A 25,299-nucleotide genomic window follows, 5' to 3' on the forward strand; every position below is an offset into this window, starting at 1 on the left:
TCCTGAAATTATTCCCGAAAGGTGGTTATTTTCGTTACTGCCAGGGTGGACAACAGCAGGGAGGAGGAGAAAAGGTCAGGGAGGGAAAAAGATCAGGGTCAAGGGCGCAGGTAGAGGTTAGCTAGTAGAACGTCTGGGGTCAGAGGTCAGTTAAGGAGAATGAAGCTGTGCAGGCAGTGCTCAGGGCAAGAAATTACATTGAGGGAAGTGTGACAGGAGCTGGAGTTACATAACTATTTTGGTGCAGGCTGCAAAAAAAGGAAAAGGCAAAGGACCATGTCTTGGTTTGTCTCTTCTGCACGAGAACACCTTTGATTTTTAAGCTTTCCACGTTCCCTAATAGGAGGATGAGGTGAAAAGGTAGGGGGGAGCTGCCAGAGGTAAAAGAAGAGGCTGGAGGGACTCAGAAATTCTTCTCACCCTCGCGCCCCCCTCGCCGCCCTCCACCAAGGAAGGCCGAGGGAGTGACTCTAGGCGGGCGCTGGGAGGAGCCTCTGGAGCATCCTCCCAGCAGCCGCCTCTGAGCATCATGGGAAAATCCTTCCTCCCTCGGACATGGCGTCCACCTGCCCGGCGGCAGCAGCCGGCTCCGGCGCCGCGGTTCGCGGGTGCGGGCAGAAGAGCAGTTGGAGCTTCGGTCGTGGGGCGGAAGGAGCTGGAGGGGGCGGCGTCGGCGTCGGCGGCGGCGTCGGCGTCGTCGGTGACGCCGCGCGAGGGCCCGCGTGTTAAAGCTGAGGGCGTCCGGGCGGCGGACGGCTGGCAGCGGGCCGCGCGGGGCGCGGCGCGCTGCGCGCGCCGGCCCCGGGACGCAGGCATGGCGTCCCGTGTGCTGCAGCTGCTTCGGCAGGGCGTGTGGGCCGCGCTCACCGGGGGCTGGTACCACGACCCGGATCAGAGCAAGTTCACTAACAGCTGCCACCTCTACCTGTGGCTGTTTTTGCTGCTGCTGCCCCTGGCTCTGCACCTGGTGAGTGGCGGCGTTCAAGCCCTGGGGAAACCTCCGAGTCTGCCTCGGGATGGAAAGGATTGGCAGTGATTCCCTAAGAGGAGGGATGGGGAAGGTCTTCAGGAATTTGGGAGAGAGAAAGTAAAGGGAAAGAAGGGGCTCTCCGGCAGGAAGAAGAAGTAGGAAGGACTTTGGGGGCTCTGGGACTCATTAATAGTTGATGCCAGGGCTTTCCTGGTGGCGCAGTGATTGAGAGTCCACCTGCCGATGCAGGGGACACGGGTTCGTGCCCCGGTCCGGGAAGATCCCACATGCCGCGGAGCGGCTGGGCCCGTGAGCCATGGCCGCTGAGCCTGCGCGTCCGGAGCCTGTGCTCCGCAACGGGAGAGGCCGCAACAGTGAGAGGCCCGCGTACCGCAAAAAAAAAAAAAAAAAAAAAAGAATTGATGCCAGCTGTTCCGATGAGTCAGACTCTGCGTGTCGCTGTGGAAGGTTGAACCTGTTTTGTATGTGAACAGTCCCAGGCCCCTCGGCTGGGTACCTTGTGGTAATGTTTGGTAGAAGCTGCTGTGCATGATAGCCAAAAGGCAAAAATGAAATGTTAAAAGCAAACCTGTTTCCGTTGTTGATCTTTTACCCCCTTTCCTCCTTTCTTGTTTTGCTTTGGGAAGGCAGTTACTCAATTTGCAATTTCCACATCACTGTGTAAAGAAATCTGTAGAAAAATGTAATGATGGATAAATCTAATGTAATTTATTTGACCCTTAGTGAGGTTACACAGTTGAGTGCTTGCTGAGTAGCTACACAGATGACCTTCTTAGGTAAACAAACCTTATTGAAACAATGTTTAACCTTATTTGAGAAGCTCTACAAGCAGGGTGCTCCATGTCATATTAAATGTTAAGAATCTAATTTTGATATGTCTATTGAAGGTCTTTATTCCTAAAACGTAATTTGATCATGTTCTCCACAGCAAAAATCTTCAGTGAGTTTGCATGGCTGACAGAGTCCCAGTTTGACATTAGAAGTTGTCTGTGATTTGGATCCCATGTATTGTTTTTCTGGTAGTTTAGCCACAGGATCAGAATTCTGGCTCTGAAGTCAGGCTGCCTGCGTTAAATTTTGGTTCACCTCTTACCAGTTCTCTGACCTTGGGCAAGTTACTTTGACCTTATCTGATTTTTTAAATTTTCTTACCTGTGAAATGAGAAAAACACTAGGACCAGATGTGAAGTGTTGTTTTGGGGATTAAATAAGCACCTAAAGCTATCCATCTTTCTGGCTTGACCTGGGATTGGACTCAGACCTGCTGTAAATTTCCATTTTGGTACTTATTAGCTGTTTGACCTGATAGTTGACCTATCTAAATCTTCCTTTTGTCATCCTTAAAATAGATGTGATAATGACCATTTCATGGGAAAAATAAGTAAATTTCATGTAAAAAGCACTTCATATGGCGGCTAATCCATAGAGACCCTTTAATAAATGGTTTCTTTTTAATAAATGTTAAGTTTCCTCTTCTTCTGGGACCTTGTTCATCCTGTTTCCTTAGCCTATAGGGCCCAGTGTTTTCTCTTTGTCTAGAGGGGCAGCGCAGCAGAGAGTTGAGGAACACAAGCTTGGGTTCAGTCCTGGTTCTTCTGCTTACTGGTTGTGTGAGCTCAAGCAAGCTTGAGCTTTCTGGCGTGTAAAGCAGGGCTAAGGGTACCTGCCTTATAGGGTGCATAGGAGGATTGAATGAATTAATGAATAGAGAACTGAATGAATTAATGAACAGTTGATTGAATGAATGCATGAAAGTACTTCTCAGTACTGACTTTATTTTTTCCCCATCATTCACTTGCCAAAATCAAAAGCCCACTGGAAAGGCCATCTCTGTCTAGGCTTCCCTGATCCCACTTATCTAGAATTAATCTCTCTTCTCTCTTGCCCTAATACCATTCTGTTTTTCATGTCAGTACTATGGCACGTTTTGAATTCTGTACTTCTTTGTTGGAACATGTATTTACCTCTGCTCCTGGGTCGTGAGCTTTTTGATTTTTTGAGGACATGGTTTTTGATTTTGTTGATTCATCTTGGTTTTCCTTGTTGTACCTAGCAAAGTGCCCTGCATTTAGCTCACAATGATCTCACACATAATAAACTGGTAGAAATAAAATCAACCTGCCTGTCTTTCTCTTCCAACCAGCATTAGGTTGTCTACCTCACAACATATTTTGAGTATTTCCTGATAATGATCTAACCCACTCCTCAGCAACAACCCGAGTAACTTTTAATGTATATCCCTGCAGATGTTTTTTTATGAGTACGGGCTCATTTTTACATAACTCCTTTTAAGATTTGATGTACACGTATGCTCGGAACCCTTAATTTCTGCCTAATTATGCTTCATTGAGTAGCTTGATTTCTACTTTATATTTGTAAATAGGAAATTGTCCTTAGTTAAGTTCCTCTTTAATGATATTTCAAAATAATTTTTGGCTAAATCTCAAGAGTTTAGAAAGCAAAAAACTGGTACCTTAAATACTTTAATGCTTACATCAAACCAGTTATACTAAAATTTCTATATTTTTATGCCAGTGTGCTTTTAACGATTACAGAGCCATTTTATGTGAGTGCATTTATTACATGGCTGCTTTTTAATATATAGCCTATCTTATTGAAAAAAATGCAGGTAGTCCTTTTCTTGCTTTGGTCTTCCGGTCTCTGAAAATAACCTTAGAAATAAAAGACCCTTCTTCCCCAATGCAGGGCTCTGTTCTCTGGGTTTTGATGCCTAAATATATTTTTCTGCACTTCAGTGCTGCCTGTGATTTTTAACATCTTTCTCAGTTTGTTCCACTTATGAGAACTTGGTCCAAAAAGATCCCTGGCTGTTTGCTGAAGTTCTGTTATTTAATGGGCCCTGAACTTTTCTGGGTTTTGCACAATTTGATTAAACATGTTTAATCAAGGCAGTTCCACTGCAGGGAGAATCCACCCTTTTATTTAATGGGGAACTTGAATATGTAAATTAAAATTTTATTATTAATTATTGAGGCAAACTGATCTCTAAGCCCCTGCATTTACTTAGGTCTGGTTGGAAAATAAGTTATTTATTAGCATTTATAAGCTATATATTTTCGAGAAATGCTCAAAAGTACGTACCTAAAAACATTAGGTCTATTTAGATAACTTGGAAAGAGTTTTACTTTGTTTTATTATCAGTCTACTTTAAAAAAATTTATTTATTTACTTGGTTGCGCTGGGTCTTAGTTGCAGCAGGCGGGCTGCTTAGTTGTGGCAGGCGGGCCTCTTAGTTGTGGCTCACTGGCTTCTTAGCTGCAGCATGCACGTGAGATCTAGTTCCCGGACCAGGGATCGAACGTGGCCCCCCCTGCATTGGGAGCGCAGAGTCTTAACCACTGTACCACCAGGGAAGTCCCATATCAGCCTACTTTTAATTTGGATCAACTGAAAGATGCATTTGTCATTAGAGATGTTTAACCTTTCATTTATTACACATGTTCATGTACTTATTATTTTGAGATAACCAACAGAGATTCATGTAGAGCTTTAGGACAGGAGCATCCCGGGCATGATTCTGACCCTTAAGAAGTTCTGACAGCACCAGGCTAGTGTCAAAAGATGTCCCTGCTCTACTGCCTATCAATTGTGTGATCTTGTGGAAATATCTTCACTTCTCTGGGCCTCAGTTTTCTCATCTGCAAAATGGGGATAGCGAGCTTCGCTTTATAGATTTAAGCAACTGAGATCCAGAGGGAGTGGGTTATTTGCTCAAGGCCATCTAAGTAAGAGTAGTGATATTCAGAATTTTAGCTGAGGTCCTGGCGTCTCCAGGTCTGTGGCCTTGTCAGAGCACTGCGCTGCTGACCTGCTGTGCACGAGGGCATCTGAACTCCCTGAAACAGTGACCCCTCATCAAGGGAAGTTCTGATCATCCTGGTGGTAGTAAGGTCAACCTGAGTAGTGGAAAAAATGGGGTGGAGCCTTCACATTCTTCAAGACCCCGTGCAGGGCAACGTTATATATGATTTTCACACGGAAAACCTGTCCTTTATTTTATGGCTGTAGCTTTTTGTTTCCTCTGATTTTCTTGTGTGTTAGCCAGACTTGCTGTGTTTCCAGTTCTGCTTTTTAATTTAGCCTTGGAGACTTTTTTGATAAGAACCACATCATTTCTAATTGCTATAATTATAATGAAATGGGATTACCTGTCATGGGGCCGCGTAGCGCCAGATATACAGTGGGTGCTCTGCACGCACTAGCTGTCATTGTCACACCTAGTTGGTGACTCTTTATCACGGTCTGTGGCCACTCACCATTTGGGTATGTGAATATTTTTCTTTAGGTCTTGTATGTCTTTGGCCACCCCTTTTTTCACTCCTACTTCTAACATAGAAGATGAGTTTATGTGAATTATGGAAAGGTGGTCTGTCCAAAACCCTTTCCAAAAAGGTGGTCTGTCCAAACCCTTTCCTGGCTCAGGACCTGGGGACTGGAGTTCAGCCACCATTTGACCCTGTCAGCTGGAGGCCTTTGTGCAGGATGCAACCTGCATAACCTGACACAGCAGGCCTGGCTGGTCTGTTTGATTGTTGTTACTTTGTTGGACTGCTTGGTACATTGCTGGTCCCAAAAGCGTATCTCTCACCCTGGTCAATCCTAGCACTCATATTCAGCTTCTTCCTAAGAAAGGCTTTTTCTGCTGTTGAATCTCATGGTCTATACTTTGTCTCCTTTGATTCCTAGAAGCTTATTGTCTGGTCCTTCTACTTGTGGGGACCTTATTTATTCTCACATTGAGATGCATGATGCTCCCCACTTTCCCATAATCCACTTGAATGTCTGAATTTCCTTCCTCCTTCCCTCATCTGTCTGAAACAGAGTGGGGTTGAAGTGCAAGGGCTTCAGCTTAGGGATGCTTGAAGGCATTCTTCCCTGGGCTGTGGGCTTCCAGACTCGGGCTGAATGCCATCCCATGCGGTTGTCTTAAAATTTTTACTGCTGTAGTTGGTTGTTTGGACTGTGTGTATGAAGGGCTTGGCTCCATGGGACTTTGCTTTTCTGGTGAAGGCACTTTCACCAGGGATATCCCCCTCCCTAGGGCATCCTAGGGCAGTCGTCTTCATTCTTTTCAATATGGCCTTTCTTTTTTCTTTTTTTTTTTTTTATTAGTTTCTGCTTTATAACAAAGTGAATCAGTCATACATATACATCTGTTCCCACATCCCTTCCCTCATGCATCTCCCTCCCTCCCACCCTCCCCATCCCACCCCTCCAGGCGGTCACAAAGCACCGAGCTGATCTCCCTGTGCTCTGCGGCTGCTTCCCACTATCTATCTACCTTACATTTGGTAGTGTATATATGTCCATGCCTCTCTTTCGCTTTGTCACAGCTTACCCTTCCCCCTCCCCATATCCTCAAGTCCATTCTCAAGTAGGTCTGTGTCTTTATTCCTGTTTTACCCCTAGGTTCTTCATGACATTTTTTTTTTAATTCCATATATATGTGTTAGCATACGGTATTTGTCTTTCTCTTTCTGACTTACTTCACTCTGTATGACAGACTCTAGGTCTATCCACCTCATTACAAATAGCTCAGTTTCGTTTCTTTTTATGGCTGAGTAATATTCCATTGTATATATGTGCCACATCTTCTTTATCCATCCATGTGTCTAAATGGCAGAAGATGAGGAGAAGCAGAAGGAATTTTGCAGGAGGGTGGCAACATCACTTCTTGAGTGATGTTGCCACCCTCCTGCAAAATTCCTTCTGCTTCTCCTCATCTTCTGCCATTTAGACACATGGTTGTCTGCCAGCCAGTTGTGTTTTGTGTCTGTGACAAAAGAACCGGTACCTGCCTTGTTCTAGGATGTCGGCCTCTGCAGCACTCTCCAAAAAGAGTACCCTTTCCCCCTTTCCTTTCTGTTCTCGTATTGCAAGTTCATGACTAATTTTCTGGTGGTTAAATTTATGTCTCTGACCTCACTGGCACTTCCCTTAATTTCTCCCAGTTAGTGACTAGTTTTATTTGGATGCTGCTCTCCTTAGATATACTGTTATTTTTCCAATCGTAATGTCTAATACTTTATTTAATAGGCTTGGTGTGATTTATTTATTTACTTAAATTTTTTTAAAAAATTGAAATATAGTTGTTTCATGTTTTGGCTGTTGTGAACAGTGCTGCTGTGAACATAGGGGTGCATGTATCTTTTTGAATTATAGTTTTGTCTGGGTATATTCCCAGGAGTGGGATTGCTGGATGGTATGATTTATTTTATATGGAAGGTGATACTTATCAGGTGATTATTGTTTTCTAATTTTAACCATTTGGTCTCTCAGATGATTCCTTTTACAAGCCACCCAACTTTACTCCCATTTTAGCTACTCTAATCTCTTTTCAACGTCCCATGAAAGTAAAAAATGGACTAGCTCTTAATGGTATTCAGATTTTTACCTTTTCTTCTGATGGATTTTCCCCTTTAACATCATCATTATTATTCATTATTATTATTATTATTACAGGTAATAATAACAGCCAACACTCACTGAGCACAGATAGACTGGCACTGTTAAAAGAGCTTGGCATGAACTAAAGCATATCTTTCTCACAGTAACCCAGAGAGGCACTGTCATTATTCCCATTTTACAGTTGATGAAACTGGCATGGAGAGGTTGGGTAAGAAGCTTTAGGATCCATGGCTAGTCGTGACCTAACCAGAATTAGAGGCCAAGCAGTTGGAGCTGGTACCCCCTTGGCCATTCCATATTGAATACAGGTAATTTCACAACAGGACCATCTATTTTCTGCACATGGGCATGAAGAGATCCAGAAACTGAACAGGTGCAAAGAAGTATGTAGGAAAAGTTAACTTTCCTCCCACACTTGTCTCTAGTACCTCATTCAAGAGGCAACCTCCACACACAGTCTCTTGTGTGTTCTTCCAGTGATATTTTATACACATGTGAATGGAAGTGTGATGTGGAGCTGCTAGGTTTAATCCCAAAGCAGCCTTCTTTGTCATCCGCTGTCCCTTTCAATTTGCTCTGTAGAGGAGTTCTTTCTCTACTCTTAGATAAAAATGTGCAAGCCTCAGGACTTCAGGTCACAGGTAATACAAAGTCTTCTAGTTGCTTTAAGTAACAAAGCACAGACTTGATTGGGATTTCAGAATGTCTGTTTCCATATGGTGATCCAAGCAGGAAGGGGTATGAGGATGGCATGGTCTTTTTTCACTCTTTTCCCTCACACACTGGCTAATGTTCTGATGCCTTTGGCATTGAAGAACAGGAAAGTGCTTTGTTGACAGGCACGGTGGTAAGCTGGCTCCCGGCTCTTGAAGTATGGCTCACGTTCCCAGCTGACTCCCTCTGGTGAGGTCCTTCCACGTGTCCTGCAGAGACCCTGTTCTCTTTTCCAGGGCTCTCCCACCCGCAGTTTCTTGGAGGAGGGCTGCTGCCTCTCTATCCCACCTGGTTGCTTATTCCTTTCATAGTTCCTTGGCATGTGGTGGTCCACCCCAGCTTTCCTCTGCTCCAGCGCCCTTTTGGACCTCTAAAGCGAACTCCTGGGATGTTTGCGCACACGGTCCATGCAAACACTCACATATTCTGTCCCTGAACAGACTCTGGGAGAACAGGTCAACCCCAACATAGCAACTTCTCCTTCATCCCTCCATCCGAGCAGCTAGCCAGCCAGTCTCTCATCTTTTAGCTCTTCTGGGAAGAACCAGACATCAGACTCCCTGCCCAAATTGTCGGGGACCCCTAATAAGTCTTTGAGTGGCCCCACTGAAGCCTTCCTCTCGACTATGGGGGAGAGAGACACAGGGCTCACTGAACACCATGGTCCCCTCCAACAGTTTTCACAGGTCCTCTCATTCTGGACTCTTATTACATCCTCGCTTTTGGTGAGGGATTTTAGGGTCATCTCACTCGTTGTCATAACCCATGTAGAAGTTTCTGGATGTGGTTTGTCCCAGAAGTTGCACTGAAATCTAATATCTATCCCACATTGGCTCTTTGGTCAACACTTTCAGTTGACTATTTTGTTGTATACGTATGCAACCATGTATCTGTACATATCCTTGTTTTTTCCACTTTACCTTTTCTACTTTTTCTTGGAGAGCATTACATAAAGGTCTTCTTCATTATTTATTTATTTATTAAAAAAATTTTGTTTATTTGTTTATTTAATTTTGGCTGTGTTGGGTCTTCGTTTCTGCGTGAGGGCTTTCTCTAGTTGTGGCAAGCAGGGGCCACTCTTCATCGCGGTGCGCGGGCCTCTCACTGTCGCGGCCTCTCCTGTTGCAGAGCACAGGCTCCAGACGCGCAGGCTCAGTAGTTGTGGTGCACGGGCCTAGTTGCTCCGTGGCATGTGGGATCTTCCCAGACCAGTGCTCGAACCCGTGTCCCCTGCATTGGCAGGCAGATTCTCAACCACTGCACCACCAGGGAAGCCCCTTCTTCATTATTTTTAAGGTCAGCATGGTATTCCACTTTGTGAGTAAAGGGTGATTTATTTGACCTGTCTCCTTGAAGAACATTTAAGTTTTTCAGATGATTTTAAACCTAATGCTAATATTTGGCTATTTGAATTGTTTCATTCAGTATTTGAACACATATATATCAGTCAGGATATGCTGATTTGTGCTGATATAACAAATAGCCTCAGAATCTCCTTGGTTTTACCAAGTTTATTTATTTTTTATTCATATTATGTGTCCAACATGGTTAGTGGGGAAGGGGAGGATGGTTAGCAGGGGGTCCTGCTCATCACAGGCATGTAGGTATCTAGGCTGATAGAACCCCCAGTTCTGGCTCATGGGCCCAGCCGCTCCACGGCATGTGGGATCTTCCCGGACTGGGGCACGAGCCCATGTCCCCTGCATCAGCAGGCAGACTCTCAACCACCGCGCCACCAGGGAAGCCCCCCAATTTTTATTTTTGAAAAATTTCTAGTCTACAGAGAAGTTGCAAATATAACACAATGAATACCGTATACTCTTCACTTCGATTCACCAGTTCTTAATGTTTTGCCACATTTGCCACGTCACTCTCTTATATATTTATACATTTAAAATTTTGCTGAATCCTTTGAGAATAAATTGCAAACATCAAGACACTTTTCCCCTAGAAACTTCATCAGGTGTCTCTTAAGGAGAAGGACGGTCTCCCACATAATCATCACACTCAAAAAATGAACATTGATGTAATGCTATTGTCTAATACATAGTTCTCATGCAGATTTCCCCAGTTATGCTAATGATGTCCAGCGTAGCTGAGCTTTTTGTTTTGTTTTTCTGGATCTAAGATTCAATCGAGGATCATGCACTGCTTTTAGTTGTCATGTCTCTGAATTGTCCTTTATTCTAGAACACGTTCTTCAAGTTTTTTTTTTCTTTTGTGGCAATAAAAGTTGTTTTGCAGAATGTCCCACAATTTGGATTTTTTTATTGTATCCTTGAGATTAGGTGTCTGATTATGCATTTTTTGGCATGACTACTACCTGAGTGATGTGTCTTTGTCCTGTATCACATCAGAGGCACCCAATGTCATTCCCCCTTTGGTGGTGCCAATAAGTTTGGTCATTGGTCAAGGTGGTGTTGGCCAGATTTCTCTGTTGTAAAGGTACCTCATTTCCTCTTGTATTTAACAAATAATCTGGGAGGGGAAACCTGGAGACTGTACATGTTATTGTATTCCCCCAAAATTTTTACTCATGGTTGTACCAAAAATTGATGATGCTTACCTAAAATAATTACCAAAATGATGGCTGAAAAATGGTGATTTTCTATTTATTCATAGGTATTCTTCTGTGAAGAAAAGCTGTCCTTTTCCCCCTGCCTTGTAGTTTTGTTGTGTTTGTTAGTGTGGTCTCATAGATTCTTTTTTTTTTTTTTATTCAGTGGATATTATTCATTCCTATCATCATTCTTTTTTTTTTAAATTTAAATATTTAATTTATGTCCAAACCAGATTTTTAAAAATAGAAGTATAGTTGATTTACAATTTTATTTTAGTTTCAGGTGTACAGCATAGTGATTCAGTATTTTTACAGATTATATTCCATTAAAAGTTACTACAAAATAATGGCTGTAATTCCCTATGCCGTACAATATATCCTTGTTGCTTATCTATTTTACACATAGTTGTTTGTATCTCTTAATCCCCTACCCTTAACTTGCCCCTTCCCTTCCCTCTCCCTACTGGTAGCCACTAGTTTGTTCTCTATGTCTGTGAGTTTGTTTCTGCTTTGCTATATACATTCGTTTTATTTTTCAGATTCCACATAAAATGATATACAGTATTTGTCTTTCTTTGTCTGACTTATTTCACTAAGCGTAGTACACTTTAGGTCCATCTACCTTATTGCAAATGGCAGAATTTCATTTTTTTATGGCTAATATTCCATTATACACACACACACACACACCCCACATCTTCTTTATTCATTTATCCATCGATGGACATTTAGATTGCTTCTGTATCTTGGCTATTGTAAACAGTGCTGCTATGAACATTAGACTGCATATATCTTTTCAAGTTGTTTTTTTCAGATATATACCCAGGAATTGAATTGCTGGATCATATGGTAGTTCTATTTTTAGTTTTTTGAGGAACCTTCATACTGTTTTCCATAGTGGATGCATGAATTTACATTTTCACCAACAGTGTACAACAGTTCCCTTTTCTCCACATCCTCTCCGGCATTTGTTGTTTGTGGACTTTTTGATGATGGTCATTCTGACAGGTAATCTCTTTATGGTTTTAATTTGTGTTTCTCTAATAAGTAGCAATGACGAGCATCTTTTCATGTGCCTGTTGGCCATCTGTATATCTTCTTTGGAAAAGTGTCTATTTAGGTCTTCTGCCCATTTTTTGATTGGATTGTTTGTTTGTTTGTTTTTTGATATTGAATTGTATGAGCTGTTTGTATATTTTGGATATTAACCCCTTGTCAGTCACATTGTTTTAAAATATTTTCTCCCATCCTGTAGGTTGTCTTTTTGTTTTGACGGTGGTTTCTTTTGCTGTGCAGAGGCCTTTAAGTTTAATTTGATCCCATTTGTTTATTTTTGCTTTTATTTCTTTTGCTTTAGGAGACAGATCCAAAAAATATTGCCACTATTTATGTCAAAGAGTGGTCTGCATATATTTTCTTCCAGGAATTTTATGGTTTCAGGTCTTACACTTAGGTTTTTAATCCACTTTGAGTTTTTTGTTTGTTTGTTTTGTTTTTTTGTTTTTGTTTCATTATTTTTTGGCTGCACCATGTGGCTGGTGGGATCTCAGTTCCCCTGCCAGGGATTGAACTGGGCCACATCAGTGAAAGCCCGGAATCCTAACCACTAGCCCACCAGGGAACTCCCCATTTGGGGTTTATTTTCACATATGGTGTGAGGAAATGTTCTAATCTCATTCTTAGAACATTTAGCTGTCCAGTTTTCTCAGCAGAAGAGACTGTCTTTTCTCCATAATGTATTCTTTCCTTTTTTGTCATAGTTCAAGTGTGTAGGTTTACTTCTGGGCTCTCTATTCTGTTCCATCGATCTATGTGTCTGTTTTTGTGCCAGTACCATGCCATTTTGATTACTGCAGCTTTGTAGTATAGTCTAAAGCCAGGGAGTGTGATACCTCCAGCTTTGCTCTTTTTTCTCAACATTGCTTTGGCAATTTGGGGTTTTCATGGTTCCATATGAATTTTAGGATTATCTGTTGTAGTTCTGTGAAAAATGTCATGGGTATTTTGATAAGAATTGCATGAAATCTGTTGATTGCTTTGGGTAGTATGGACATTTTCATAATATGGATTCTTCCAATCCAAGAACACAGAATATCTTTCCATTTCTTTTTATCATTTTCAAATTCCTTCATCAATATTTTATAGTTTCCAGGGTCTAGGTCTTTCACCTCCTTGGTTAAGCTTATTCTTAGGTATTTTATTCTTTTTGATGTGATTGTAAAGGGGATTGTTTCCTTAATTTCTCTTTGTGATAGTTCATTATTAGTGTATAGAAAAGCAACAGATTTCTGTACATTCATCTTGTATCCTGTAACTCTCCCCAGTCTTTTTGATATTAAGTTTACCCAAAATTTGACAAGTGGTACCTTTTTCCAGCAGTTTTTGAGTCCTTTGGATATGTCCTCATCAGCTTTTGAGTACTTTCTTGTTTTCTAGCCCAACAAATTAGTCCACACTTAGCTTATACATTTTCTACCCCAGCCCTGGAAAAACCAGTCATTACTCTGAGGAGCCCTGATCCTTTTTGTGGGAAATGGCATTTGGAATCCAAGATTTGGGGAAGCTATAGTTATATTTATTGCTTTGGGGTTGTCTTTGCTTCTAGGCCCTTTCAGTAGACAGAGCTAGGGGAGCATATCTGCCTATCTATCTAGCAGTCATCTACTGAGAGTTGTTCTGAAACCTTTATAATCTGATCCAAGTTAAAGGATTCTTCTTTTCCTTCACCTGCTCCACATTTGTATCTCCTTTTTTCCCACAGTGAGAACTCTGGTTGCCAACAATATCATTTTTTCAATCCTAAAATATACACAGGAATTACTGCTCCCATACCTCTACCAAAAGAAAATCTTTTGGTTAAGTTCAAGATTGTTTTGTGTTTTTGTTATTATTATTTTAAGAATATAGCACTAATGTGCTGTGAGAGTATTGTTTTCTAAAGTTACTTGGATTAATTATTTTAAAAAATTTTAATTGAGATATAATTGACATATAACATCACATTAGTTATGGTTTATGATGTAATGATTCAATATTTGTATAGGATTAATTCCTTTTTAAAAAATACTTATTTTATTTATTGATTATTTGTTTTATTTATTTATTTTGGCTGTGCCGGGTCTTAATTGCAGGATCTTCGTTGCGGCATGTGGACTTCTTAGTTGTGGCATGCGGGATCTTTAGTTGCAGCATGCGGACTTCTTAGTTGCGGCATGCAAACTCTTAGTTGTGGCATGCATACGGGTTCCAGTTCCCTGACCAAGGATCCAACCTGGGTCCTCTGCATTGGGAGTGCAGAGTCTTACCCACTGGACCGTCAGGGAAGTCCCTAGGAATAATTCTTTATGTTTAATTTTTGATTTGTCTTTGTTGTTATGCTATCCATTTGCTATATGGTTAGGTTCATCTGTGGGTGTTTAATTTTAGTTTTTTTTTCCCTCCATATTTATTTATTTAATAATTTTGGGAGGTATAAAACAGGTTAAAAAACACATTAAAAAGATATGCCAGTTTACTTTGTCAAAAAATGTCTCTGGCTGCTGGGCGGAAAGTAGATTTGAGAAAGAGCAGGATAGAAGTGGGAGATTCAGAGGCTGTTTTGTTGGTCCAGCCCAGAGATGATGTTGGCAGTAAAGATGGAGAAATGTGGATCTAGTTTGATAAGATTTAGTGATATGTTCATTTTTGGGGTGGAGAAATAAGGATGAAATCAAGGGTTATGCCCAGTTACCTGGTTTGAGCAGCAAGTGTTTGGGGTACCGTTGACTGAGGTGGGAAAGGGTATGTAGGAGAGGACAGTTGGTGACAAAGGATGTGAAACTAAATACCTAATTTTAGACATGTTAGCTTGGAGTTTCCTTTTAGATGTGAAAGTGGAGATGTTGACTAGGTAGTTGGATATAGGTGTGGGGAGCTTAGATAAGCAGTCTAAGCCAGAGATATGGATTGGAAAATCATCAATATAGAGATTCCATTGACTTCCAAGGGACTGAGTGAGAACGTGTAGGAAGAGAGAAGAGGGCTGAGGCCCCAGGAGCTCTAGACTCAGACGTAAGGCAAAGAGGAGGTGTGAGTGAGGCAGGGACAAAGCTAGGAGAGTGTGGCCTCTTAGAAGCAGAAAGAGGTGAGCATTTCAAGAAGTGAGCAACTGTGTTGAGGGCTGCTGAGAAAATTGGATTAAATTGTTGTCTTTAGAGACGTTGACAAGAACATTTTCAGTGGAGTGTTGGGGAGTAACAGCCAGATTGCTGTGGGTTTAAGAGGCAATGGGGGGGCTTCCCTGGTGGCGCAGCGGTTGAGAGTCCGCCTGCCGATGCAGGGGACACAGGTTCGTGCCCCGGTCCGGGAAGATCCCACATGCCGCGGAGCGGCTGGGCCCGTGAGCCATGGCCGCTGAGCCTGCGTGTCCGGAGCCTGTGCTCCGCAACGGGAGAGGCCACAACAGTGAGAGGCCCGCGTACTGCAAAAATAAATAAATAAATAAAAAATTTAAAAAAGAGGCAATGGGAGGTGAAGGAATGAAGACAGGTTGTAAAGACAGTTATTTCATGCAGGGAGTGAGAAATAGTACAAATCCAATATCCGAAGAGAGATGTGGAGTCAAGGGAGGCTTATCCTTCTGCGAAGTTTGGAAGAATCTTGAGGTTGGGGATGTGATTTGAATTCCCCCTTGGTCCCTGGTGTGATGCTTCGTACACAGTGGATAATCAAATCACTCTTGCCATTAATGAAATCTAACTCATACGGGGGTACACAATTTTGGTACAGTATATAACAGTCTGTGGTCAGGCCCATTTCAATATACTCACCACAGTGTGGTGGCCTGGATCCAGATCATTAAAAATGGAGCTTGAAAACCACGGTGTTACTCTTAGTGTTGAATTGCCTTAAAGTTCAAATTTTGCTGTTATTTCCAAGATAACCTTTGTTTCATTACTTAGATAGCAATTACCTTTTTCTTTGCGGTATTTATTTAATAAATACAACTTTTTTCCCTACCATGGGAAACTTGGATTTAAAATGAAAAGACCATTGGCTCAAATAAAAATGATTTTACCTCATTCATTGATATTGGCTGACCTTAAATATAGAAAACAAATGTAGAAGTTTTGGGACTGTGAGGGACCTTAGGAATTTTCTATATTGGATTATGTGTATGTTTTAGTTCCTTTCTCCAAATCTTGATCATCTCAAAAGAAAATCAAGAGAGCTAATACTTACTTCCCATTGGTTTTCCTTATCTTTTGATAATTTATTCCTCCTTTCAAGACTACAACTTGATACCTAATAATCAGGGAAGAATAAAAATCCCAGAAAATAAGAAACATCCCTGGGAATCCCTGAAACAAATATTTTACCAAGAAAACAATTGTCTGGCTTATTTCATAATAATTTTTTTCTTATTATGTATTAACATTTCTGACTGTCTAGGCAAGCAATAAAAACATTTGCTCTGTAGCTCTTTATCCACCTCAAAACACCATATCTGAATTTATTGTTCCATGGTATTGATGAATGATACGTAGATAATGATGATGATGATGATGACGTTGATGGTGATGGTGATAAATGACACCAGCATTTGGGTGCTTATTAGGTACCAGAAAATGTATTAGTACAATAATTAATTAATCCTGTTAGGAACTATATTCCTGTTTCACAGAAGAAATGGACATTTATGAAGGCTAAATAACTTCCCTAAGGTTGCAAAATTGTTAAACTGAGAAAAATTTACAACATATAGACACGCATTACTATCATAAATGTTTATTTATTCACCAAGATTTTTGAGCATCTATTTGCTGGATACCAGGCTAGGTATTGAGAGTATAATGGAGAACAAGACAGACCCGGTTCCTGTCTTCATGGAACCGACCATCTTTACATGGCTCTTGTGAATAAGTAAGAATCAATAAGAAAACTATAAACACCTTGAAAAGTGACATAAATAGACAATTGACACAGAGGTATATACACACATACATATATATATCAAATATACACATGAATGATTATTTTACTAACAGTCCAAGAAGTACATATTAAAATAATGTGATTTTGGCTTATCTAGGTTACAAAGATTTGAAAGGTAGTACCTAATGAGCTTTAAATAAATAACCATTCTCAAAAATTCAGAGGGATATATGTACAAGATGAGTCACTATTTGTTATAGCAAAAGACTAGAAACAGGTATTGACTGATAGAGAACGAGTTAATGCATTATGTATGATGCATCCACATCTCAGAGTACTGTAGTTGTGAAAAAGGGAATGGGAAAGTAGACTGCTGCAGAGTGATCTCCAGGATCTATTATTAAGTAGAAAAAAAGCAGAAGCTAAAATGAGACTAAAAATGAGGAAGGAAATAAGAAGCATGTATCTAGTTGCATTTTCTTTTCAAGAAGACACGATAAAAGGATAAATTAAAAAAAGAAACTAATCGAAAAGTAAAGGAATAGAAAGACTGAGGGATGGCAACAAAGCTGGAAACAAGGAATGAATCTTTTTTTTTTTTAACAACTTTATTGGCGTATAATTGCTTTACCGTGTTGTGTTAGTTTCTGCTGTGTAACAGAGTGAATCAGCTATATGTATACATATATCCCTATATCCCCTCCCTTTTGCGTCTCCCTCCCACCCTCCCTATCCCACCCCTCTAGGTGGTCACAGAGCACCGAGCTGATCTCCCTGTGCTATGCAGCCGCTTCCCACTAACTATCTGTTTTACATTTCATAGTGTATATATGTCAGTGCTACTATCTCGCTTTGTCACAGCTTACCCTTCCCCCTCCCGGTGTCCTCAAGTCCATTCTCTACGTCTTTGTCTTTATTCCTGTCCTGCCCCTAGGTTCATTAGAACCATTTTTTTTAGATTCCATATATATGTGTTAGCATACAGTATTTGTTTTTCTCTTTCTGACTTACTTCACTCTGTATGACAGACTCTAGGTCCATCCACCTCACTATAAATAACTCAATTTCATTTCTTTTATGGCTGAGTAATATTCCATTGTATATATGTGCCACATCTTCTTTATCCATTCATCTACCGATGGACACTTAGGTTGTTTCCATGTCCTGGCTATTGTAAATAGTGCTGCAGTGAACATTGTGGTACATGACTCTTTTTGAATTATGGTTTTCTTAGGGTATATGCCCAGTAGTGGGATTGCTGGGTCATATGGTAGTTCTATTTTTAGTTTTTTAAGGAACCTCCATACTGTTCTCCATAGTGGCTGTATTGATTTACATTCCCACCAACAGTGAAAGAGGGTTCCCTTTTCTCCACACCCTCTCCAGCATTTATTGTTTGTAGACTTTTTGATAATGGCCACAAGGAATGAATCTTGTTTGATAGTTTGGTGGCATACTCAAACAAAAAAGATTTCAAATGACTTTAAACACAGAGTTTCTAGGCCTACTGGGATATAACCTAAAGATGAAAAACACCACAAAAAAATCTTAAATTGTGTTTGGTTGGTTACCTTATTGTCATCAATAAGATTTTATATTATTTTTTTGAAATTATTATATATAGATAGATAAAGACAATAAGAAATTATGTTAATATTTTCAGGAATCAAGATTTCAGCAATAAGAGAAAACAGGTACAAATCAAGTCACAGAAGTTATTTAGAACCTTGTAATCTTCCATTTGAATTGGAAATACCCATCTGAAATCATGATTTATTTTTTCTAAAAAAAAAAAGCATTTTTTCTTTTAGCTGTGTCTATTTAACCACCTGGAAGCAATGATAACTCAATAAGGATGTACAAATCTCACACACTCAGATTCTGGTCTCTATTTTAAAAAAATATTTATTTATTTATCTGGCTGTGCTGGGCCTTAGTTGCGGCAGGTGGGATCTTCGTTGCCATGTGTGGGATCATTTTTTTTTTTTTTTTTTAGTTGCTGCAGCTGGGGTCTTTTTTAGTTGTGGCATGCGGGATCTAGTTCCCTGATCAGGGATCGAACGTGGGCCCCCTGCATTGGGAGCACACAGTCAGCTGCTGGATCACCAGGGAAGTCCCAGATTTTGGTCTCTAAACACCATTTCCTTCTAAAAGGAAGTAGGGCTCTTTGGAGAAGTGGCCCATTCCAGGTCTGGGCCAGAAAATGTACAAGAGGAGCCTAAGGTCAGAGAAGCTGTTGCAGAATACAAGCGCCATGTTGAAAGGCTTTGGGGGGTAAACTTGTAGATGCTGGCCCAAGATGGGTCAGTTTGAGCACCCATGAAGTTATAGCATAATGCTGTGCATTTAGCAGTGGAGTGTGTCCTATAGGAAGACAAGACATTAATGCTGTCACATGGAAGCTGTACTGGATGCGAAAGGGCTCAGCTCTCCCACCTGGAGTAGCTGGTATGTCAGCAGCAAGACTTGCCCCCAGGCCTGCAACCAGTCTATGGTTAGCCCCAGGATGGGATGGAAGGGAGGGCCTCAGTGTCTCCAACTGTGAGGAACTGGAGAAGCAGCGTTGACACCAAGGTAGAGACATATTATCCTACTCATATCCCTTGGTTATCAGAAAATCTTCCCTTCTTAGCAATCTCCACTCCCTTTGCGCAGAAGTACACCCCCTATTCCCACCAGCAGGCCCAATTCCTTAAGCCCTTTCCTTGCTCTGACTCATGAGATTGGGGCCCATGGTCTGCGTTTCCCTCATCTGGTGCGTCTCTTGGTGCTGGTCTCCTGACGTGACGTCACTGCTGCAGGATGCTCTCTCTCTGACAAGCCCCAAATTTGTCATCTCAGGAGCACTTACCAAGCAGCCAGTGTGGGAGCCCCGACTCCTCACTGTGAGTCAGCGACTTCACAGGACTTCTCCCTGCACTTGGCTTTGTCAGCTCCTGAGGAAAGCACAGTTTGTCCTTGCCATTGTTTGGGAGCCTTGAAAACGTGTGTGACGGAGGTCAGGGCTCAGCAAAATTGCTGAAGCCGGGAAAGGTCATGATGCTGACTGTGGATCAGGGACTGTGGGATGTACAAGAGTAGACTCAGCCCTTGCATTCAAGAAGTTTATCTAAAAAATAGTACAAATTAACTTATTTACAAAGCAGAAAAAGACTCACAGACATAGAAAACAAACTTTCGGTTACAAAAGGGGAAAGGCTGGGGAGGGATAAATTAGGAGTATGGGATTAACATATAAACATTACTATATATAAAATAGATAAACACACAGGAAACTCCACTTCGCTGTACAGTAGAAACTAACACAACATTGTAAAACAACTATACCCCAATTAAAAAAAAAAGAAACTAATTTATAATAAAAAAAATAGATAAACAACAAGGACCTACTGTAGAGCACAGGGAACTGTATTCAATATCTTGTAATAACCTATAATGGAAAAGAATCTGAAAAATTAAATATATATATATAATTTTGCTGTACACCTATAAATAACACAATATTGTAAATCAACTATACTTCAATTAAAAAAAGCTCAAAAGCGAAAAAAAAAAGGGTTATAATTACCATTAAGGAGAGTTCATAAAAGTGAGAGAACCTTCTATGAGTAGCACAAATCACAGCTGATTTGGGAATCAGAGCTTACCACACAGTATTCACTAAACCATTTACCCACCAACTGATCAATGAAGAATGGTAAACATAACCTGTGATGTTGCAAAGAAAGGTGTATCTTGGCTTTTCTCCTCATGTCCTTGTCATTCATTGCTTCCTTTTTTTAATCTTAAATTTTTTTTTATTGTGGTAAAATACACATAAAATTAACTATGTAACCATTTTTAAGAGTACAGTTCAGTGTTATTAAATACATTCATAATACTGTGCAACCATCACTACCATCCATGTCCATAGCACTTTTTCATCTTGCAAGACTGAAATTCTATACCTATTAAAGTCAATTATCTTTTAAAGAGATTTAAACAATTTAAAAATCTTATACATTTAAGTAGGTGCCATTTCTGGTATTTTTCACTCCATGTGAGGAACCATTTTTCCATCTGGTTTCATTTTCCTTCTGACTGAAGGACTTCCTCTAACCATTCATTGCTTCTTTGTGTTCTTTCCTTGGCTTCTTGCCCCTTTCTCCTTCAGCGTGGGCCTTCTCTTCAAGTGTGTCTCTGCATTTCATCATCTTCTCTTTCCCTTGAGTTAAGCTGGTCTGGTGGCTCTGCCTGTCGCATCTGTGCTGAGGGTAGGTACGTGCCCTCCCCCAGATTCCTGCTCCATGTCTGCCATTGTCCATTTTCCTGCACCACAGTCGCTGTCCAGCTTCCCCACGAAGCCCTTCACAACAGCTCCTGCCCCCCCGTGAGTCCTCCACCTCTCATTGGCTGGCCTCACGCTCAGTGGGAGTGTCTACTTGAGAGAGCCCTTCTGTTGCCTGTCACTCTGTATGGCTTGTACACCATCTTAATCTCATCTCGACATCTATAGGTAGTTTACTCCTGAGGCCACGTTGGTTTGGGGTTTTGCCCTTGAAAAAGGGGCACAGCAGACCACACTCTGGTTAATCAGCGATCGAGAGTCTGGGGGCTCAGCAGGGCTTTAGCAGAAAAGGTTTAGAACTAACATGAGAAGTGCTGGAGAGGGCTTCCCTGGTGGCGCAGTGGTTGAGAGTCCGCCTGCCGATGCAGCGGACACGGGTTCGTGCCCCGGTCCGGGAAGATCCCACATGCCACGGAGCGGCTGGGCCCGTGAGCCATGGCCGCTGAGCCTGCGCGTCCGGAGCCTGTGCTCCGCAACGGGAGAGGCCACAACAGTGAGAGGCCCGCGTACTGTAAAAAAAAAAAATTTACCATCTTAATCATTTTTGAGTGTATAGTTCAAATAGAGTTAAGTATGTCTTCATCTTGCAAAACTGAAACTCTGTATTCGTTAGACAACAGCTCCCCATTTCCCCCTACCCTGTGTTCCTGGTAGTCACCATTTTCCTTTCTATGAATTTGACTACTCTAGAAACTTCGTGTAAGTGTAATTACACAGTATTTGTCTTTCTGTGACTGGCTTATTTCACTTAGCATTATGTTCTTAAGATATATCTGTGTTGTAGCATGTGTCGAAATTCCCTTCCCTTTTAAGATTGAATAATATTTTATTATACATATATATATATGTCTATCACATTTTGCTTATCCATTCATCCATTGATAGACAGGTTGCTTCCACCTCTTGACTATTGTGAATAATACTGCTGTGAAAATGGGTGTACTCTTGAGGACCCTGCTCTCAATTCTTTTGGATCATATAGTTATTCTATGTTTAATTTTTTGAGGAAGTGCCATATAGTTTTCCATAAATAATAACTTTAAAATAAAAAAATAGCAGCTTACTGTAGGTAGCCTTTCCAACTCGTCACCTTGTAAGATTACTTACTTATTCCAACAATCCTGCCGTTGATCCTGCTGGTCTCAGATGTTTCTTTTAGCAGGGCCTCTGCAGTTTCTGCTGGTTTGGGAAGCAGAATGTGTAAAGAAAAAGGTTAGTAGTTCAACTCATTTTTGCCTCCCTATTCCTTTTAAAAAGCACTATTACTGGGCTGCCCTGGTAGCACAGTGGTTGAGAGTCCATCTGCCGATGCTGGGGACACGGGTTCGTGCCCCGGTCCGGGAGGATCCCACGTGCCGTGGAGTGGCTGGGCCCGTGAGCCATGGCCGCTGAGCCTGCGCGTCTGGAGCCTGTGGTCCGCAACAGGAGAGGCCACAGCAGTGAGAGGCCCACATACCGCAAAAAAAAAAAAAACACTATTACTGACTGATTTTAATCTTTTGCTCAAAAATTTTGAAGATTTTGAAGACTATTGCTTAAAAATTAAAACATGTAACATAATTCATTAAATTTAAATATTAATTAAAACCCATTTTAAATTTTGTGACACTAAACATTTTTTATATCATTTGGGGATTTTTCATACCTCTTTTTTTTTGGCCTTGCCACACGGCTTGTGGGATCTAAGTTCCCTGACCAGGGATCGAACCGGCACCCTTGGCAGTGAAAGTGTGGAGTCCTAACCACTGGACGGCCAGGAAATTCCCTATTATTTAGGGCTTTTTTAAAATATAAATTTATTTTTTTAATTTATTTTTGGCTGCATTGGGTCTTCGTTGCTGTGTGAGGGCTTTCGCTAGTTGTGGCAAGCGGGGTCTACTCTTCGTTGTGGTGCGCGGGCTTCTCATTGCGGTGGCTTTTCTTGCTGCAGAGCATGGGCTCTAGGCGCGCTGGCCTTAGTAGTTGTAGCATGTGGGCTCAGTGGCTGTGGCTTGCGGGCTGTAGAGCACAAGCTCAGTAGTTGTGGCACATGGGCTTAGTTGCTCTGCGGCATGTGGGATCTTCCCGGACCAGGGCTCGAACCCGTGTCCCCTGCATTGGCAGGCGGATTCTTAACCACTGTGCCACCAGGGAAGCCCCTATTATTTAGGTTTTGAAGGCATCTAAAAGCACAAGGAGTCAGGGGACTTGCTGATAATGAATTCGACCTCCCAGGAGTAAGTTGATGGCTTTGCCAAGACAGAAGTATTTCTAAAATTCCTTATGAAAAATGAATATGTAAGTTTAGATTTATATATCAACTATAGCAATGATCAGGTATAGTTTATATTATGTAAACATTCACATTATAGGAGCCTCATTTTAAATTCTAAATAACATTTTCTTCTATTAGGAAACACATGACATTATATTCAATGATAGTCAAGCCCAGTATCAGTACAAATTTATGGCTGAGCTTACCATTGTGTTGAGGTTGACATCACTTTGCCTTTAATGAGCTTACTGACTGATTCATCCTATTCATCTCAGTGTACATTAAAGATGTTACTAAAATGTTAACTCTTACCAGGGCCATCTGAAATCAAAAGGACAACATGAATCTAGATTTCTTGACTATGCTAAGCATTCATTGACTAAGCTATGCACTGAATATTCTTTATGAGAAGAGAAGAGAAAAGAGAGGAGAGGAGAGAAAAAGGAATTAGACAATTGTAGGTGCCAGCCTCTGAAGTTGTTTTCAAAGCATTTAAGGCCCACGAAGATTCTCATTTTTTTGTTGCTGTTGTTGTTGTACGTGGGCCTCTCACTGTTGTGGCCTCTCCCATTGCGGAGCACAGGCTCTGGATGCACAGGCTCAGCGGCCATGGCTCACGGGCCCAGCTGCTCCGCGGCATGTGGGATCCTCCCGGACCGGAGCACGAACCCGTGTCCCCTGCATCGGCAGGCGGACTCTCAACCACTGTGCCACCAGGGAAGCCCGAAGATTCTCATTTTAATGACCCTGCCTTAAATCTACCTCTCCAACCTTTGGCTATTTTTCCATCTTATTGTTCCCTGTAGCACTACCTTGATAATCCAAACATTTGCCTGCCACTTTTCTATCCAGTATTTCCCTCATGAAAGTTACACACAAAGCAAGAGGTCCAGGAGCTCAAAGAAATGAGAACAGATGTAATAAGAAACAGACAGCAGACTCAAAGGAAGCCAAATAGCAGGCCTGAGAGAAAGCATTGTATTCTCCTTTTTGTCCACCTTACTTTGCAAGTGCAGGTAGAGCTGTGTTTTGGGGATGAGTCATATTTCTAGATTCCACCCACCTCATCATTTTTAAACGTGATGTATTTGCAAGGCTGGCCTACTTCTAAGGGGGCACTGCATTGAGGGCTGCCTCTCATATTCTGTCTGGCAGTTTCATACATGTTAGCATGCATTCTCACATGTCTGGCTCTGGGGGTTCTTGACCTGTATTCTCAGGACCCAAACTTCTGCTAAGCTTATTCCAGTTCTCAACATATAGCTGGAAGATCTAGATTTTCTGAGAAAATATTAAATTTGCTTAATTTTTAGCAAAATATTTATTTATTTGGCTACGTCGAGTCTTAGTTGCGGCACGTGGGATCTTCGTTGTGGCAGGCAGGCTTCTCTCTAGTTGCGGCATGTGGGCTTAGTTGTCCTGCGGCATGTGGGATCTTAGTTCCCTGCCTAGGGATCGAACCCACGTCCCCTGAATTGGAAGGCAGATTCTTAACCACTGGACCACCAGGGAAGTCCCTGCTTAATTCTTTTAATAAAGGAAATTCATAAAATATTTAATGGACTGTTAATCCAGGATCTGAAAACCTATAAATCCCTTCAAATATATAAATGCAGAGAAATGACTGTAATTCTCTATCTTATGGCCTGATTTCTGGTATACAGACCTGTTCCCAAGCCCCCAAGGAATTACAGTTTACTTAGATAGGAATCAAGGGTCCTACTTGAATGAAGTTGTTGGGACTAATGCCTTGACACAGATAAAATATTCAACACTTAGCTGTTGTATGAATGAATGGAGCATGGGTGACTGGGTGGATATAACCCATGTCTCTTAATTTGACAAAATGGGTGAACAAAACGGGATCTCTCTCATCTCTGAAGCAGCTAAGACAACTCACATTGCTCCATCTGCACCCTGTGTTTTTGGAATAACTTAGGATCTTCTAATAGTCACAGATCTGATCAGGCTTCCAGAAATGTGAACCAAGAAGTTGCAAAGCCTGTGTCTGCCCCAGATGGCATGAAAGCCCATGTTAGGCAGTTCCCCAGGGCCAGAGGGAATACTCTGCATACAGCAGCAGCATGTCAGTACTGCTTGAGGGGTGTGTA

At 41.5% G+C, this 25,299-nt stretch overlaps 1 protein-coding gene across 1 annotated transcript in view; it reads left to right on the plus strand.

The window, feature by feature from the left end:
- Positions 1-789: 789 nt before the first annotated feature.
- The window catches only part of PCNX2 (pecanex 2), a gene marked incomplete at its 3' end in the record, with an annotated part of 308,773 nt that continues 284,263 nt past the window's right edge, over positions 790-25,299 (plus strand). Inside the window, exon 1 of the mRNA XM_079712418.1 lies at positions 790-967. Within this exon, the coding sequence (XP_079568544.1) occupies positions 815-967 (153 nt within the window). The 5' untranslated portion in view covers positions 790-814. The remainder of the gene's footprint in view (positions 968-25,299) is intronic.

The sequence above is a fragment of the Hyperoodon ampullatus genome (assembly GCF_949752795.1).
Source record: "Hyperoodon ampullatus genome assembly, chromosome: 1".
NCBI lineage: Eukaryota > Metazoa > Chordata > Mammalia > Artiodactyla > Ziphiidae > Hyperoodon > Hyperoodon ampullatus.